Source organism: Equus przewalskii, unplaced genomic scaffold (genome assembly GCF_037783145.1).
Source record: "Equus przewalskii isolate Varuska unplaced genomic scaffold, EquPr2 contig_R1840, whole genome shotgun sequence".
In the NCBI taxonomy this organism is placed as follows: Eukaryota; Metazoa; Chordata; class Mammalia; order Perissodactyla; family Equidae; genus Equus; species Equus przewalskii.
This window is the reverse complement of record NW_027228440.1, coordinates 1-19,106: the sequence shown is the minus strand read 5'-3', so window position 1 is coordinate 19,106 and position 19,106 is coordinate 1. Positions and strand designations below refer to the sequence as shown.

At 39.7% G+C, this 19,106-nt stretch overlaps 1 protein-coding gene across 4 annotated transcripts in view; it reads right to left on the bottom strand.

Moving 5' to 3' along the window:
* LOC103544027 (G elongation factor mitochondrial 1) overlaps positions 1-19,106 on the bottom strand; it is a 44,671-nt gene extending 25,565 nt beyond the window's left edge. For 2 of the 4 annotated variants that reach the window (XR_011536440.1, XM_070606871.1), the window contains exons 1-6: positions 18,929-19,106; positions 16,367-16,483; positions 14,131-14,281; positions 9,994-10,151; positions 9,554-9,638; positions 1,497-1,634 (exon numbers count right to left, since the gene is read on the bottom strand). Coding sequence is in view for 3 of the 4 variants with exons in the window: in XM_070606871.1 (XP_070462972.1) it covers positions 1,497-1,634; positions 9,554-9,638; positions 9,994-10,151; positions 14,131-14,281; positions 16,367-16,483; positions 18,929-18,930 (651 nt within the window). In the remaining variant the exon portion in view is untranslated. Of the gene's footprint in view, positions 1-1,496; positions 1,635-9,553; positions 9,639-9,993; positions 10,152-14,130; positions 14,282-16,366; positions 16,484-18,911 lie in introns of all 4 variants that reach the window. The other 2 variants (XM_070606872.1, XM_070606870.1) reach the window with 2 other exon arrangements.

The window sequence follows — 19,106 nt, the reverse complement described above, 5'->3', positions numbered from 1 at the left end:
CTCGCAAGTAATACAAATCAGGGCATGGTAACTAAAAAGTAACTGCAGAATAAATACATTGTTCATAAATAAACATGGCAGAATCTCACCATGAATTCTACAAAGAATGAACTAGCTACAACCACTGCAACAGCGCCAATCAACCACAGCAAAACACCTTAAACAGGGCCCCTCTTTAAACCACATCTCAGTCGACAAGAAACTCAGAGATATGGCCTCATGACTTGGAGGATCTGCAGTACTGACAGAACACAGAGCCTCACAGTTCTAAAGCGATTTCTATTGAATTAAAAAGCATGTACTATATGTGCTGCCATAGTCCAATGAGATGTGTATGGCAAAGGCTTACACGGAAAACCTGCAAAGGAAGTTTTGAAAACAAGGAGAATGGAGCCCATTGTACTTAAAATAATCAATTTCTCACAGATGTAAGCAGTTAAGAAAACACAGGAACTCTAAGAACAAAGCATTGGTGCCTCTAAGCTTTCTGCTTTTTGTCCTTTTATACTAACAGCTCATTCTGAACAGCTGTGAATGAGCTGCGACTGACTGTGAAGGAGCAAGTGTGTGTGTCTGTCTGTGACGGTTACACAGCTGTACAGATCGCCTAGCTTCTGGCCCATGAAACAGCAGTGCCAGCACTAACCCCTCCAGCCTGCCCCTGTTGCCCATCTCAGAAAACAGCAATGCTGCCCAAGATCGAGACTGCCTATTTATGTTCCAGGAGACACAAAAGTTATGGCCACCAAAAATTTCTGAACGTCAAGATTTTGCTTAGACAACTAAATTTCTCCAGGAATACAGAGCTGAACTGGGAAAGGCTGAGAGTAGAAGACAATCACACACACTTGGTACTCCTGCCAAGGCCTAACCCCGTGGACAAGAGAAGGCCAGGACAGACTCAGAGCCAATTCAAGCATTCAAGCCCTAAGCCGAAGTTCATCTTCCAGACCAGATCTCAAAAGGCTTTCAATCTTCAGAGAGATTCCAGCACCAATGGGACCTGTCAAGGGGCTGGTTCTACGAATACAAAACTCTAGGGTTAAAAAGAACTTTCACATCCACCATATTTCAGAAAGTAAATCCACTAAACAATGTGGGAAATTATGTGTGAATTTATTACTCTCACTTACCTTTGAGAACCACAGTTCCACTGTCCTAAAAACCTATTATACTCTTTGTAATGATAGCTCTTAAGGGCTGAATCTTGTGTTCTGAGTCTCAGGGACCAAACTGTCCCTTCTCCTTAACCTCGGCCATTGAGGAAATACAGCTAACTCACAAATAGTGGTGTGGAATGTGTTCTTATCATCTGCTGATTTAACCTTTACCAAAGTGCTCCATCAGACCTGTAGCACAGCTAATTAAAAAGAAAGAAGCCAGGAAAACATGTTCAATAAAAGTGATTTTCCCATGGGGTTCAGGATACCAAGAAGGTAGATGTATTTCACGGACATCAGAGAAATTTTGGACCTCACAGCAATGACTGTACTTGCCTCCATCATGTCGGCATGCATGCGAACGAGCCTCTGCACTCGCACTTTCTTTCCTGTCCTGGTGTTATAGATGGTGTCACCCTTCTTCAACTCTCCTTGATAATTGCGAACATAAGTTAACTGTCCAAAACGACCTGCCTAGAAGTCAAGATTGGGTAAGGGTAGAAAGAAATGAAAAAGAAACAAAAAAATCAAAATTAGGAGTGATGTCAGTATCATGGCAGAGTGAGCTGTTCCCATTGTGTCTCCCCTCTAAGTTACAGCCAGTAGGAGATCGAATGACAAACAAAAGGTGCACAGCACACCAGAAACCCTGAGAGATCCAGACATATAAACACCTGAAGGTGGGTGGACTGGACCTCTGGGAGGCAGTGGAACTAGGGAAGCAGCCCCGGTGTCCTCCTCTAGTATTGGCAACTCCAACACCAGCCCTCCCAGCAGCAAGGGTGCATCTAAAATGCAGATACCCCTTGTGGTGGTGTCCTGACCGGAAGTTTCAAAAAGCACAGTGGCACTGGAGACCAGAGGCTGCACGAGCAGCAACAGCAGTTTTGGCTCAGCCCCTGCCCCTCTCCCAGCAGTGGCACTTGTGACTTAACCCCTCTCCTTTCCCCTGCAGTGGCGGGTGGCACCTGCAACCTGAGGCTCCAGGAGTCACAGCAGTACCTGTCACCCATCCTCTAGTGGCAGCACTCCTGACACCAGCCCTACCAGCAGCAGGGGCTGCACACGAGACCCCAGACCTCAGTCACTGGCAGTAACACCTGTGAACTGAGTGCCTCTGGTAGTAGTACTGCCAGCATCCCCAGATAACCTGGGAGCAGCAGCACAGGTGGTGCACGGGGCAGCAGCACCCGAGCCCGTGGAGAGCCCACAGAGAGCTAGTGGAGGAACACGAGACCCAGCAGAGGTGCTTGCAGCCTGGTGACCCCAGTGGCAACACCCACGACTGTGGGGACATCATAAGCAGCAACCTCGCAGGCACAAGCAGCACAAGAGGGCACTGATGATGCCTCTAGCAGAGGCAGTGGAGGGTGGAAAGTGCAGGCTCTGAAATGCAACCAGAAGCACCTCAGAATCAAAGTAACCAAAGCCGTGCCCAAATAAGAAAGGTGGGTACCACCATGAATGCACTGGCAGGGGATGAACTCATCACCCACCATGAGGAAGCACAGCAACACACAGAACAGAAGGAAAACAACAACCCTCCAGAGACCAAACTGGAAGTCACGGAAGATTGTGATCTAACTGACAGAGTTCAAAATAGCTGTCATGAAGAAACTCACTGAGTTACAAGAAAACTCAGAAACACAGTTCAATGAGCTCAGGAATAAAATCAACAGAAGGAGCACTCCACCAAAGAGACTGAAACTAAAAACCCCCCAGAAATTCTGGAGATAAAGAACACAATTAATGAGATGAAAAAAACTAGAAAGCATTGGAAATAGAGCAGACCATATGGAAGAAGGGATTCGCAAGCTTGAAGACAGATCTAGAAATGATTCAGGTGGAAGAGGAGAAAGAACTAAGATTTTTTAAAAATGAAGAAAATGGAGAAATATCCAACTCAGGAAAAGCAACATAAGGACAATGGGTATCCCAGAAGGGGAAGAGTGGGAGAAAGGAGCAGAGAGCTTATTCAAAGAAATAACAGCTGAGAACTTCCCAAAACTGAGGAAGGAACTGGATATACAAGTCCATAAAGCTAATAGAACCCCTACTTATCTCAATGCAAAAAGACCTTCTTCAAGGCACTTTACATTAAAACTGCCAAAAGTCAACAACAAAGGAGGAATATTAAGAGCAGCCAGAGAAAATAGCATACGAAGGAACCCACATCAGGCTATCAGCAGATTTCTCAGCAGAAACTCTACAGGCCAGGACAGAGTGGAATGATATATTCAAAATATTGAAAGATAAAAACTGTCAGCCAAGAATACCCTGTCCTGACAGCAAGACAATAATAGTAGGGGACTTCAACACCCCACTTACACAATGGACAGATCATCCAGACAGAAGGTCAACAAGGAACACTAGCCTTAAACAAAATGCTAGGCCAGATGGACTTCATGGATGTATACAGAACATTCCATCTCAAAGCAGCAGAATATACATTCTTCTCAAGGGCACAAAGAACATTCTCAAAGACGGACCATACATTGGGAAGCAAAACAAGCCTCAATAAATTTAAGACACCTGACATCATATCAGGCATCTTTTCTGATCACAATGCTATGAAACTAGAAATGAACTACAATAAGAAAGCTGAAAAAGTCACAAATATGTGTAGACTAAACATGTACTGAACAACTACTGGATCAATGAACAAATAAAAGGAGAAGTCAAAAAATACCTGGAAACAAAAGAAAATGAAAACACAACATAGCAAAGCTTATGGGATGCAGAAAAGTGGTACCAGGAGGGAACTAAATAGCAATACAGGCCTACCTCAAGCAACAAGAAAAATCTCAAATAAACAATCTAACACTATACCTAAAAGAACTAGAAAAAGAAGAACAAACAAAACCCAAAGTCAGTTGAAGGAGGGAAATAATAAAAATCAGAGTGGAAATAAATGAAATAGAGACTAAAAAGACAATAGAAAGGATCAATGACACTGAGAGCTGATTCTTTGAAAAGATAAACAAAATTGACAAACCCTTAGCCAGACTAAGAAAAAAAGAGAGAAGGCTCATGGGCTGGCCTGGTGGTGTAGTGGTTAAGTTTACGAGCTATGCTTTAGGGGCCCATGGTTCGCAGGTTTGGAACCTGGGCACAGACCTACACACTGCTCATCAAGCCATGCTGTGGTGGCAACTAACATACAAAATAGAGGAAGATTGGCACAGATGTTAGCTCAGGGCCAATTTCCCCAACAAAAAAATTAAAAAGAGAGAGAAGGCACAAATAAATAAAATCAGTTTTAAATATTTTATTTAAATATATTTTTAAATGAAAGAGGAGAAATTACAGCAGATACCAAAGAAATACAAAGGATTATAAGAATACCATCAAAAGCTATGCACCATGATATACATGATATACATTATACATGATATACACTAACAAACTGGATAACATATAAGAAATGGATAAATTCTTAGACTCTTACAACTTCCCAAAGCTGAATCAAGGAGAAATAGAGAATCTGAATAGACCAATCACAAATAAAGAGATTGAAGAAGTAATGAAGAACCTCCCACAAAACAAAACTTCAGGACCACAGGGCTTCTCTGGTGAATTCAACCAAACATTCAAAGAAGACTTAAGACCTATCCTTCTCAAAGTCTTCCAAAAAGATGAAGAGGACGGGATGCTTCCTAACTCATTTTACAAGGCCAATATTACCCTGAAACCAAAACCAGACAAGGGCAACACAAAAAAGGAAATTACAGGCCAATATTACTGATGAACATAGATGCAAAAATTCTCAACAAAATATTAGCAAATCAAATACAACAATACATTAAAAGGCTCATACACCACGATCAAGTGGGATTTATTCCAGGCACATGGATGGCTCAGCATCCACAAATCAATCAATGTGATTCACCACAATAACAAAAAGAGGAATAAAAATCACATGATCATCTCAATAGATACAGAAAAAGCACTTGACGAGATTCAACATCCATTTATGATAAACCCACAGCCAACCCATACTCAATGGCGAAAAACTGAAAGCCATCCCTCGAAGAACAGGAACCCAAAAAGGATGCCCATTTTCATCACTCTTACTCAACATACTATTAGAAGTGCTAGCCAGAGCAATTAAGCAAGAAAAAGAAGAGGGATCCAAATTGGAAAGGGAGAAGTAAAACTGCCACTATTTGCAGATAACATGATTCTATATATAGAAAACCTTAACGAATTCACCAAAAAACTATTAGAAATAATTAACAAGTACAATAAACTTGCAGTGTACAAAATCAACATTTAAAAATCAGTCTCATTTCTATACACGAACAATGAACTAGCAGAAAGAGAAATTAAGAATACAATTCCATTTACAATTGAAACAAAAAGAAGAAAATACCTAGGAATAAATTTAACCAAGGAGGTGAAAGACCTATACACTGAAAACATAAGACGTTATTGAAAGAAACTGAAAAAGACATACAGAAATGGAAAGCTATTCCGTGCTCACGGATTGGAAGAATTAACATAGTTGAAATGTCTATATCACCTAAAGCAATCTACAGATTCAATGCAATCCTTATCAAAATCCCAAGGACATTTTTCACTGAAATAAAACAAAGAATCCTAAAATATATGTGGAACAACAAAAGACCCCAAACAGCCAAAGGAATCCTGATAAAAAGAACAAAGCTGGAGGTATCACACTCCCTGATTTCAAAATATACTACAAAGCTATAGTAATCAAAACAGCATGGTACTGGCAGAAAAGCAGACACACAGATCAATGGAACACAATTGAGAGCCCAGAAATAAATTCACACATCTATGGACAACGGATCTCTGACAAAGGAGCCAAGAACATACAATGCAGAAAGGGAAGTCACTTCAACAGATGGTGTTGGGAAAACTGGACAGCCACGTGAAAAAGAATGAAAATAGACCATTATCTTACACCATACACAAAAATTAACTCAAAATGGATTAAAGACTTAAATGTAAGGCCTGAAACCATAAAACTCCTAGAAGGAAACATAGGTAGTACACTTTGACATAAGTCTTAGCAGCATCTTTTTGAATATCATGTCTACTCAGGCAAGGGAAACAAAAGAAAAAATAAATGAATGGGAGTCCTTCAAACCAAAAAGCTTCTGCATGGCAAGGAAACCATCAAGAAAATGAAGACAACTCACCAACTGGGAGAAAATATTTGCAAATCATATATCTGATAAAGGGTTAATATCCAAAATACATCAAAAAACATTTAACTCAACATCAAAAAAATGAACAACCCAATCAAAATGTGGGCAGAGGATAAGAACAGACATTTTTCCAAAGAAGATAAACAGATGGCCAACAGGCACATGAAAAGATGTTCAACATCATTAACTATTAGGGAAAGGTAATCAAAACGACAATGAGATATCACCTCACACCTGTAAGAATGGCTGTTATTAAAAAGACAAGAAATAAGTGTTGAAGAGGATGTATAGGAAAAGGAATCCTCATACACTGCTGGTGGGAATGTAAATTGGTGCAGCCACTACGGAAAACAGTATGGAGATTACTCAGAAAATTATAAATAGAAAATACCATATGATCTAGCTATTCCACTTCTGGGTATTTATCTAAAGAACATGAAAACACTAATTTGAAAAGATATATGCACCTCTATGTTCACTGTAGCATTACTCACAATAGCCAAGATTTGGAAGCACCCTAAGTGCCCATCAATGGATAAACAGATAAAGAAGATGTGGTATATGTATATATACACAATGGAATACTACTCAGCCATAAAAAAAGATGAAATAGTGCCATTTGTGACAACACTGATGGATCTTGAGAGTATTATGCTAAGCAAAATAAGTCACACAGAGAAAGACAATTACCATATGACTTCACTCCTATGTGGAAGATAAACACACAGATAAGGAGAACAAAGTGGTGGTTACCAGAGCAGCAGGTGGTAGAGGGCTGGGGGGGCAAAAGGGGTAAAGGGGCACACGTGTATGGCGACAGAGAGAAACTACACTTTTGGTGGTGAACTCAATGCACTCTACATAGAAATTAAAATATAATGATGTGTACCTGAAATTTATACAATGTTATAAACCAAAGCGACCTCAATCAAATAAATAATAATAAAAGTAATCAAACTTAGGAGAACTTCACACTACCTCCAAATATTTCCTATCAATCTTAGTAGTACATCTTATATACATGTTTTGGTTTGTCATAAACTACCTTAATACTAGCTTTGAATAAGATAAGTTAAATGGTTGTTGTTATTCTTTTTGGTATCACAATCCAAGATACTACTTCTGTTTCCTCCAAAATAAAAGTTATTAAAAGAAAATTTTAATTATTTATATAATTAGGAAGTATGCTTTTGCCTTCTAATATTATTTCATAAGTTCAGTTTAATAAAATAAGACACAAAAATAAGGTATAATTATTGGAAAGACAACAAAAACATCATTAGAAATGGTAAGATTGTACTATACATCTAAAAAACCCTTTGATAATCACCTGGAAAGCTATCTAAGTAAGAGTTCTGTGAAGTGACTGAATATAAAATGAGTATTCAAGAATCAATTCCTCCTGAACAGTAACACTAATCAATTAGATATATATTTAAAAGTTACCAATTTTTCCCACATTAATTTATGGGTTTAACACAATAGCAACCAAAATCCCAAGAGGAATATATAAACATTTGATAAGTGATTTAAAATCTACTTAGAAAAATGGTTAAAAATAGAAATTTTAAAAACTATGGCAATGAGAAGAAACTAACCCTGACTAATATTTAAAAAAATTAAATACTCCAAAACTTAAAAAGTATGGAACTAGCACCAATTAGACCGAACAGTCCATAGAGCATAGTTAAAAATCTAAAATGTTTAATTCATTTGTCAATAATGATTAAAAAAACATGACAATCAATGGAAAAGTGTAACGTTGTTCAAAACCTGGTAACGAGACAATGGGTCTTCTCTTTGGAGGCAGAGGAGATCCACTTAGACCCTACCTCACAGCACACAGCAAAACAAATTCCAGCCGGTTTAACAACCAATAAACAAAGCAGAGGAAACTAAAGAAATATTTACAAAATATATTCAAAGAGCAGGGCTTCTGCAGTTAAAAATGAGAGAATGACTCAAGATAAAGACATATATTTGATTATATAAATTTTAAACTGCTAATTGTTTTAAAAGAGAACTTTATTAGGGAAAGCTCATACCAATAAGTAAAACACTTTGACTCTAATTTTAAAAAAGGAAAGACAAAAGAAATAAAGAAACAATTACAAAAAAGGAAATGCAACTGCATAAACAGTATATGAAAAAATATTCTCTATCATTAGGAATTAAGGCAAGATGAAATATTAAAATGCCATTTTCATGTATGAAATCAGTACTGATTTTTAATAAATAATACTCAATTTGAACAAGACTCATTGAAATAACCTAGTACATTAATTCTGAGAGTATGAAAGCAATCTGGCAATACAAACCATTAAATATTAAAACATTCCATACTTTAAACTGAATAATCACTATTCTGGGATGCTAAGAAAGCATTCCTAAATACCTATTTTTAAAAGCTTTATGCATAAAATTGTCACTGCACAGTTATTTCTACTTTTGAATTTAAAATTATTTTCTCATTTTAGAAGTAATAAGAAGTAGATTGTAAAAATTTAAAAATAAAAACTAGGAAAAAGTCCCCAAATAAAATTCCATCCCAGAAATAACCACTCTTCACACTTCTAACTTATCCATCATTTTTCCCCACTTAAAATATTAGGACCAGAAGCAACAATATCCCAACAAAAAGCACACTCCATGCTCAAATCTTGGTTCCTAATACTATTCTTGATTAAAAGGAATCAGGGCTCCTAGAGAAATGGCTGATTCTAGGGCTTGGGCCATGTAATGCCACAAAGTAAGGAAGTATTCAAAAAAGCAAAACATTGAAGAACGTCAAAGAGACACAGGAGCCAACGGAAAGAGCTCCACTGGCCAAAGCTGGGCAACAGAATAAGTGACATACTACTGGATTACAACTCAAACTACAAATAAATATCCATGAATCCATACTGATATAAACTAATGACTGAATAAACACATAAACGGGGGTGAAGAGACAACTCTCCCATATAGAAGAATCCCAAGTAAGTTAATGTAGATGCTGCTCCTTCCAGGAGGGGGAGCTGATGCCCCACCCCTTAACTGTGGCTGTGCATAGTAACTTCCTTCTAAAGAGTCAGTATCAAAAGGGGGAAAAAAGAGTAACTTTATAGCAGAGAACCCTGTAACCAAATCTTTTATGAGTCAATTTATAATAGGAATAAAAACCTAAAAGAAAAGAAAATCTCTACCTACAGCAGTTAAATACATTAGAAAGCAACTTACCTCCAGTTTAAAAGCCAGGCCTACGAATGGGTGAGAACTGTCTCTTTTGGAGTTCATTAAGATTTTGGTTTTTTCTTTTGAATCACTTAAAATAAAAGAAACATAAATCTATGAGATGCAATATTTAATACTTCTTTTATATCAATTTATTTCATCAGAGTATTAGCTAAGAAAATGCACGTGTGTTAAACGTTTCTGACCTCACATAAATGAAATTTCTTTGAAAGAGATCAGTAAGAATAACTTCCTTGGGCTTAGTTACAACATGGTGACAGGACCAGAGCAGACTAAAAAATACAGAAATTATCTGGTAGAGACAGGAAAGAAAAATAATCAATGCGTGCTTAAAAAAGTCTGTTTCTTAAAGGAACCATTGCTATCATATTGCGTAAGTGTTAACGTATTTCTGCAGAAACTAGGAGTCAGTTTGCAAGACTTACTCCTCCTGATGAAGAAGAGCATAATTCGGGACTTCAGATGGATTCGGTAGATACTCTAAAACAGCATCTAAGAGAGGCTGGACGCCTTTGTTCTTCAAGGCACTTCCCAAAAAGACAGGAGTAAAGGACCTATTTAGAGTAGCTCTTCGGATTGCAAGCTGCAACAGAAAAAAATTTAATGATTAATCTTAAAAATTACATTTTTTGTTTCAGATCAATTATAAACCAACAAATGAATGAAATGCATTGATACTCTCTGGAGTACTGGCTCTAGCGGAGACTAGCATCAGGTTCTCTATAACTTAAGGTCAAAATACAAAGAAAAAGAAACAAAATCAGTTCCTTTTTCAGGGCTTGGAAGCTACGTACTGTACAACGGCTTTCAACATTCTTGGAATGTCACTAATTTTCAATTTGGCAAAAAAAGATACATACACATAGAAAATAGACACATACACAGAAGAGTGTGAACAGTATGCTAACAATTGCACAAAATAGAGGGAAAAGTTATACATATGCAAAAAAAAAATCTCTGGAAAGATACAACAGAAACCATTTACCAGTAACCTGCTTTAGGGAGGGGCAGAGAACTGAGCAGAGGGGAGACAGGTGGGAGATTTTTTACTGTATATCTTTGTATACTTTAAAAAATTTTAAACCATATGAAAGTATCATCTATTAAAAACACTTGGGGCCGGCCTGGAGGGGCAGTGGTTAAGTTCGCACCCTCCACTTTGGCAGCCCAGGGTTCACCAGTTTGGATCCCCAGCAGGGACCTACACACCACTCATCAAGCCATGCTGTGGTGGCATCCCACATAGAAGAATTAGAAGGACTTACAACTAGAATATACTACTATGTACTGGGGTTTTGGGGAGGAAAAAAAAGAGAAAGATTGGCAACAGACGTTAGCTCAGGGCCAACCTTCCTTACCAAAAAAAGGCATACCTTAGAAAACACTTGATTGTTTATTTATTTATTTTTTAAAAGAACATACATACAGGAAGTCCAGCGGTACGGATCACTCATCATAAAGGGCAATGAGAGTAAGAGGCTCTACAATAACGAACACCAGGCTTTAGTGCAAGCCCTATCAGTGGGCCTCAGGCTGCATCCCCAGGTGCCCGAATGGCCCAGGAGGTCTCCAAGCGTCAGCAGTGGAGCGTCAGCTCTTGCAGCTGAAAGAGGCCAAGGGCAGTGCTGTGGCCACAACCTACCTCTGCAGAAATACGGAGCCAGCATACAGTTATTTGTCAGTCCTCATGAAAAAAAAAAAACTACCCTCAAAAAGCTTAAAGAAAAATATTTATAACCAAAATTTTTAAACATCACGAAAATGAAAAGTAAGATAACAGCTAGCATGATAAAACAGAGCAGAACAGGGGAAAACATGCACGGCAAAAAAACAATTACTATTTGAAACTACCTTAGCAACTTGATTTTGCCATTGCTAGGAACCAAAAATGGCTAGGTCACTAACCACCGAGGCTACCCAGGCCACATGGTCACATCCTTGACCTTCCACCCCTCCCTTATACGCAAGTAGGGGCATATAAGAATCTTACCATGCTTACTTTACATCCATTGGATAGAGAAACAAATGAGAGTGGTAGATAAATAGAAAAACTATTCCTATACCAGCCTAACAAAAGCTGTACTTTTCCAAAATTTTCCCTTGTTTTCTTAAGAAACACTTTGTTGACTTCCACTGTCTCTAATAATAATATATCCAACAATACAGAAACTAAAGTTACCCACGCATCCTGTGCAGAAAACAGTAAACACAGCAGGACTGGAAGTGCTATCCTTAGAATGGCCTGCTTGCAAGGTTGGCCCCTGGCTGGTGTCTGGGAACCAGGATTTCAGGAGGGTGCCCAGCATTCCCAGAAGTGCTAAGACTGGTTCACCGGGCCAAGACTGTTTGTACAATGTGGTATATGCTAAACACCTGCTTTCCCTCTGGGAGTCCAGGAATTGGTGCATGCCAGGTAGAGGGTGTCATGTGACCAGCCCCCAATAAAACCTTAGGCACCGAGTTTCTGAGAAGCTTCCCTGGTAGATATTTCACAGGCGCAGGCACAACTTGCTGCTGGAGGAGTCAAGCACGCCTACGTGACTACACTGCGAGAGAACTCGTGGAAGCTTACACACGGTTTCTTCTGGACTTCACTTCACGTGCCTATTCCCTGTGCTGATTCTGCTGTATGTCCTCTCTCTGTAAGAAATCACAGCCTTGAGTGTGACTATGTCCTGAGTCCTGCGAGTCCTCCTAGTCAACAAACCTGGGCGTGGTCGTGGGGACCTCTTCCACATTCTGTTCAATAGATAAAAACCTAACTCTCTATTGTGGTTCCCAGGACACAATACTTGACTTTATTTATGGCCAGACCTATCCCTTCCTACACTGTGTTCCCTACTCATCAGAGAACTGAGGTGGTGAGCTTTGTGAGCGGTAAAGGACTAAGTTATGAGATATATTAGTAAGCATCCTCAGCTTCAACAGTTCTTTCCTTGGGCATCTGACCTGGAAACTCCATGAGTGCAATGTTTTACACACAATAATTACTTACGTGATTTCTGCTAAGTGCATGAAGTGGTTAGACAAAATGAATATCAGTCATTTTTTTATAATGATAAAATGTCCATAAAATAAAATTTACCATTTTAACCATTTTTAAGTTTACGGTTCAGTGGCATTATGTACATTCACATTGCTATCTTACCATTACCACTATCCATTTCCACACCTTTTTCATTATCCCAAATTGGAACTCTGTCCCCAGTAAACTCCCCCTTCGGCCCCTCCCCAGCCCCTGATTAGCACTATTCTACTTTCTGTCTCTAGGAATTTGACTGTTCTGTGTACCTCATATACGTGGAATCAAATATTTGTTCTTTTGTGTCTAGCTTATTTCACTTAGCATAATGTCTTCAAGGTTCATTCACATAGTATGTATCACAATCTTATTCCTTTTTAAAGGCTCAATAATATTTCATTGTATGTGTATACCAATTTTGCTTATCCATTAATCCATTGGCGGACATTTGGGTCATTTCCCCCTCCTGGCTACTGTGGATAGTGCTGCTATCAAAACTGGTGGACAAGTACGTTTGAGTCCCTGTTTTCAGCTCTTCTGGGTATACACAAGTGCAATGGCTGGATCATACAGTAGTTCTGTTTAGTTTTTTGAGGAACTGCCATACTGTTTTCTACAGCAGTTATATCATTTTACATTCCCATCAGCAATGCACAAGGGTTCCAATTTCCCCACATCCTTGCCAACACCTATTATCTGCTTTTTTGTTTTTTTGAAATAATAGCCATCCTAATGGATGAAGCAGTATCTCATTGTGGTTTTGATTTGCTTTCCCTCATGGTTCACAATCTTAAGCATCTTTTCATGTGCTTATTGGTCATTTGTTATCTTCTATGCAGAAACATATAATCAAAAAATGGCTACCAGTCTTAGGCAGGGATCTTCTCTTTATTTGTAAAGAGTTGAGCAATGAAGTGAAAGACTCTATACAGCCTTCCAAACAGTACAACAGTGTAAGTACCAACATGCAGTCAGCAAACACTTAGCAGCCTTGTCTCTTAACCTCTCTTATTGCTGTAACATTTCTCTACATATCTTCTTTCTTTCTAATAAGGACATACCCAAGAGGTTAGCTATTTAAGTATCTTTTTTTCTAGAACAAACTATGACTCCTTTTCCATTTAAAAATATTACATAACTCATTACTTAAAAAAAAAGAGTACGAGACCATGTCAAGTATTATTTTTTTCCTGAGGAAGATTCGCCCTGAGCTAACATCTGTTGCCAATCCTCCTCTTTTTTTTGCTTGAGAAGACTGGCCCTGAGCCAGTCTTCCTCCACTTTACACACTTGCATGGCTGACAAGTGGTGTAGGTCTGCCCTGGGATCCAAACCCGGGAAGCCAAAGCAGAGCACAATGAACTTAACCACTAGGCCACACGGCTAGCCCTCGAGTACTTTTTGAAGAAAGCAATCATGTTAAATAAGTTTACTCACATTCCATGAATAAGCCCATCGGAAAGCATCACATCTCCTCGCTGCAAACCAGACCCCCCACCTCGTGCTTTGTCAACTTAAGGCCCAGTTCGACGGCACCTGCCTTTAAATCAGAAACAGAGGGGATTTTTTCTTCCAGGAACATCTCACCAAGCTGCTCGTCTGAATTAGCAACACACTCAATCAGCTCCTGCCGGCGGTCAGCTGCTGCTGCTCTGAATTCTGCCGGAATTTCTCCGTATCGAACAACTTGACTAAGAAAAGAAACGTTTATTTTGGTACTTTGAGGATATTCGATTAAACACATAAAGCACCCATGAAAAAGATAAACCAATGGCTAAAATATTTTTTCAGATGAGAAAGAGCTCTGATATATTTGCAGTATAATGGCAAATAAGATTAACATACAGCTTTAAAGTTCAGACAAAACAGTGGGCAAAATACTTCACTGACACAGCCAGAGCAAACCGCTCAAGGGTGTCCTGCTAGTGAATGGAAGCGGCAGGATTCGAAACCAGTCTGACCCCAAAGCCCATGTGAGCACCTGAAAATTTATTGCCCAAATGAATCAGAACATCATGGTCTCTAACAAGCAGATTTAGAGACCCGACTCCATTGCTTTCCATTAATAACAAACCAATCACATAATTTTTAACACAGACTAACCCATTTTGCAGTAAAAAAAAAAAAAAAAAGGTTACTAAATACGCAGACTCTTCAACTTTGATCCCAATGCTTCATTCCTCTAGGGGCCGAATAGCTAAGAGTCACAAATAAAACATACACAACCAAGAAATGGATACACCTGACACTTAGAAACAATAGTCTGAAAGTTTTCAAAGTATTTCTTTAAAAATGGAACTTAATGTCAAAAAATAATAAGCTTTTCAGAAAACACATTTCTAAATCAAAAAAAGTAAAAGAAGCCAATTGCAAATGATCAGAAAATAATTATTATCCTAAAGAATGCTCTTCACAGCTTTTAGAGCTTAATTCCTTCCTTCCCGCAAGCTCCCTGACCCTTAGCGTTTCACATCAGAATATACACATGCCCGGCGGGCCAGCGCTGAGCAGGGGTAGGTATATTAAGAGGTTCCACCTGGGGTTCTGATGCACAACAAAGTTGACAAGCCTTCACTTTAGAGGACAGAAACGTGTGCCCTGGTAATTCTGGGGAAGTGGATTTAATCCTTTACCTACCAACATGTTTTGAGTCCCTGTTACGTACCAGATTGTTCTGGGGCTAGGGACATGAAGGAATAAGCCTGACAAAAATCCCTGTCCTCTTGGGCCTTACATTCTAAGGAAGGACAGACAAACTTTGTTGCTGTCACACGAAAAGTGAGAGAAATGCCTCATCCGCTGGACAGCCTCCATCTTTTCCCTGACTACAAGATGAGATAAACTCTACAGCTAATTGATCATAGGCCCTATCACCCACCTGCAGGACCAGCAATCCCAGTTCCATAGCAGAGGAAGGAAATCCCTCAAGAAGTACCTTTGGAGAAAGTGCCAGGCCCTTGGGGCCACTCCTCAGAACAAAGGGTCATTTACCACTCCCCACATTGTCTAGATTAGTGCCACTCAAAGTGCGGTCTGCAGACTTGCAACATCAGCATCACCTGGGGGCTTTCCAGAAACGCAGATTCCAGGCCCCACCCTAGATGTACTGAATCAGAATCTCCGAAGGAAGATCCAGGAACATGTGCGTTAACAAGCTCTCCAGGGGATTTTTCTGAATGCTGTGGTTTGATAACCACTGGGCAATTATAGTGCTTTGTATGCAAAGGTCACTCAAAAGTGGACTGATGGACCAAATACCATGTCAAAAAGTTACCAATTTGCTTCTTATATTGCCCAAACCACATCTGTGCAATTTTTAACCGCCTTTACATATTAATCTTTTTATCTTTGTAATCTCATGAAATAGGCAGAGAAAATATTTATGATCCCTATTTTCTTCATAGTTTTTGTCACAAGACCCAAGACATAGCAGCTGCTCCAAAAAAGTTTGCAGAATGAATGAACGAATAAATAAATAAGTTGAAAAAGAGAGATTGCATTCCTAGCCCAAGCTGAAGGCCTCCTTCCACCACACCAGGCAGGGCACAATGTGATAGAAATCCATTAGCGAAAAATTAACCTACTCTCCCTTGGAATGAATACTAAGCAAAATAGGAAGAAACCAGGATTAAAGGCATTGGAACAGAATCAGCTTAAAGGATATTCTCCCAGCCTCATTTCAAAAAGATGTTTACTCTGCGTTTAAAGAACTCATTCTTTTCCTTCTCTTTCATACTTTTTAAAATGTAAGATTTTAATATATTTTTAATACTTACCCAAAGTCTCCATCAAAATAGATGGCTCGCTCCTCAATAAGATCTATAATCCCTTTAAAATCGCTCTCCAAACCAATGGGCATCTGCACAAACGCTGCATTATGACTTAGCTTAGACCTGAAAAATAAAAATACATATGTTTACCTCTTTCTTCACCCCAAATGTCTCTGAAATGACAAAATAAATATAAAAAGAAATCTATGGCAGATGAGGTGGGACAGCGAGGGGTGTCACCAGCAGGTCAGAATGGAAGACATACGGCAGTCAGGGACAGACTGACAACCAAACTCTTCGTGCTCAGGAAGCCACAACCCTATTTAGGCAACAAAAAGAACTCTAAAGTAAGTGTTTTGCCATCAGATCCCCAGAATAGCCTGGATCAGAAACCGAAGGGGGAGGAACAGGTCAATGGGTAGTCAGCCAGGAAATCTGAAGATGGTGGGATAACTGTGCCCACGCCTCATTCTCGGATCAGCCGACTCTCGTGAAGCCGAGTACTGCCATCTGAAGAGGAAGTTCTTAGGGGAAGACTCTCAGAGTAGGTGCTAAAGGCAGACACTCGTCACCAGCCCGTATCCCGACTCAGGCCAACCACTGAACAGAAGCCACACTCACCAGCAGGGCTTCTCCCTCAAGAAGGAATGGGCTCCAGCTACCAACATCCAGTCTAGACTTTAGGCCCCCATTTGTAACTATGGATAGATAACTAACAATCACCAAATATTCGAAGGAAACCAATAGCTTGAAAGAGAGGCATGAGTTCAAGAAATAGAACTAACGTCCAAAGAGAGAGTTACTATAAGAAAATAAAGTGTAAAGATGAGAAGTAATTACCTCTATTAACAAAGATGTTGCAGTAAAAGAGAAAGTTTATGGAAATTAACTATATAATTGCTGAAATTAAAAAGAAAACTACAGGCTAAACAAGAGAAGGGATGCAGATGAATATCAGAGTAGTAAGCTGGAAGACTGACCTCAAGAATTCTCTTGTAACCCAGTGCAAAATGAGAAGGAGACAGAAAGTATGGCAGAAAAGTTAAGAAGGCGAGATTCAGGAGTTTCAAAATCTGTTTAATGAGAGTTACAAAATGGGAAAACAGATTAAAGAGAGTAGGGGTCAGCCCAGGGTGCAGCAGTTAAGCACACACATTCCGCTTCGGCGGCCTGGGGTTCACCGGTTCGGAACCCATGGCACCACTTGGCACGCCATGCTGTGGTAGGCGTCCCACACACAAAGTAGAAGAAGATGGGCACGGGAGTTAGCTCATGGCCAGTCTTCCTCAGCAAAATGAAGAGGACTGGCGGCAGATGTGAGCTCAGGAATAATCTTCCTCAAAAAAAAAAAAAAAAAGAGAGTAGACTAAAGAACCAAAGTAGAAAAATAAACGCTAACAGAAAATTTTCCTGGAATTCAGAAAAAGACTTGGGAAGAGTCCACTACTGCCAAGCACAAGTAAAATATAAGTAATAAAGGCAAAAAAGTGAAAACGTTCTATTTTACCAAGAAAATATGACAAACATCCAATAAAGAAAAATTTCATTCTCATGTTCCCAAATAGCTCACTTCCATCTGAGTGCACACAGCGATACAAAGGTCCTCAGCACCATCCCTCCTGGCACTGGACACATCACTCAGTCTCTCCACTACCACGAACCCGACTGCCTACACCCATCAATCAGCTCTGCCATGGGAAAGCTGAGTGGGAACGCTACAGCTCCATTTACACAGTTACAAAGGGTGAAGAGCGAAACGTGGACTCTTCTCAAGGTTATGTGACACACACAGTATTGTGCAAAATGTAAAATGCCACAAATACCACTGGGTAACATCTGGCACAGAAAGAAGTGCTACTGTGTCTCAGCAAATATGTTACCACATGAGAGCAAGGGAAGAGAGCAGACTACCTAAGGGCATTAATTAAAATTAGTTGAAGATGATCTTTTAGGTTTGTCTCAGTAAATGCAAGTACTTTTAGGATCTAGCCAGGCCTGGTGGTCAGTGGTAAGATCTGGCGCTCTCACCATGCAGCCTGAGTTCGTTTCCCCATTAGGGAACCACACCAGCCCTCTGTCGGTTGTCATACTGTGGTGGCTGCATGTCGCCGTGATGCTGAAAGCTCTGCCACCAGGAATTCAAACACCAGCAGGGTCACCCATGGTGGGCAGGTTTCAGTGGAGCTTCCAGACTAGACAGACTGCGAAGAAGAGCCTGGTCACCCAGTTCCAGAAAAAGTGGCCATGAAAACCCTGTGAATAGCAGTGGAATACTTCTGACGTAGCGCCATAAGGTGAGAGGACGGCGCAGAAAGACACCACTCTGCTGTGTCACTAGGAGTCGGAATCATGTCTACAGCTCTAACAAACTTTTAAAATCTACTCTAGATTATGACTTTTCTAACTATAGCAAAACAGTAATTGCCAGATTGTCTTCTGAATTCACCTTCAACAACCCTACAATTTAAGTCATATTTTCACCATTTTACAGAGAAGGCAGTTGATGAGATCACACCACAAATCAAACTACTGACCTCAGTGTTCCACTTACTAAGATAAGTCACTCACATAAATAAATTTCTTTTTCCAGTGACGCTGAGTCAATCGTAGTTCTGGAGGTAAGGTTTGTTATCCAGATGGTCACAACCCCTGTCCTTTCTCAGGCTCGGTACCTCATTTGCTGTAGGGCCCTGGCTGGGTTGGAGCCCACGCGGTCCAGTTTGTTAATGAAAGTTAGGAATGGAAC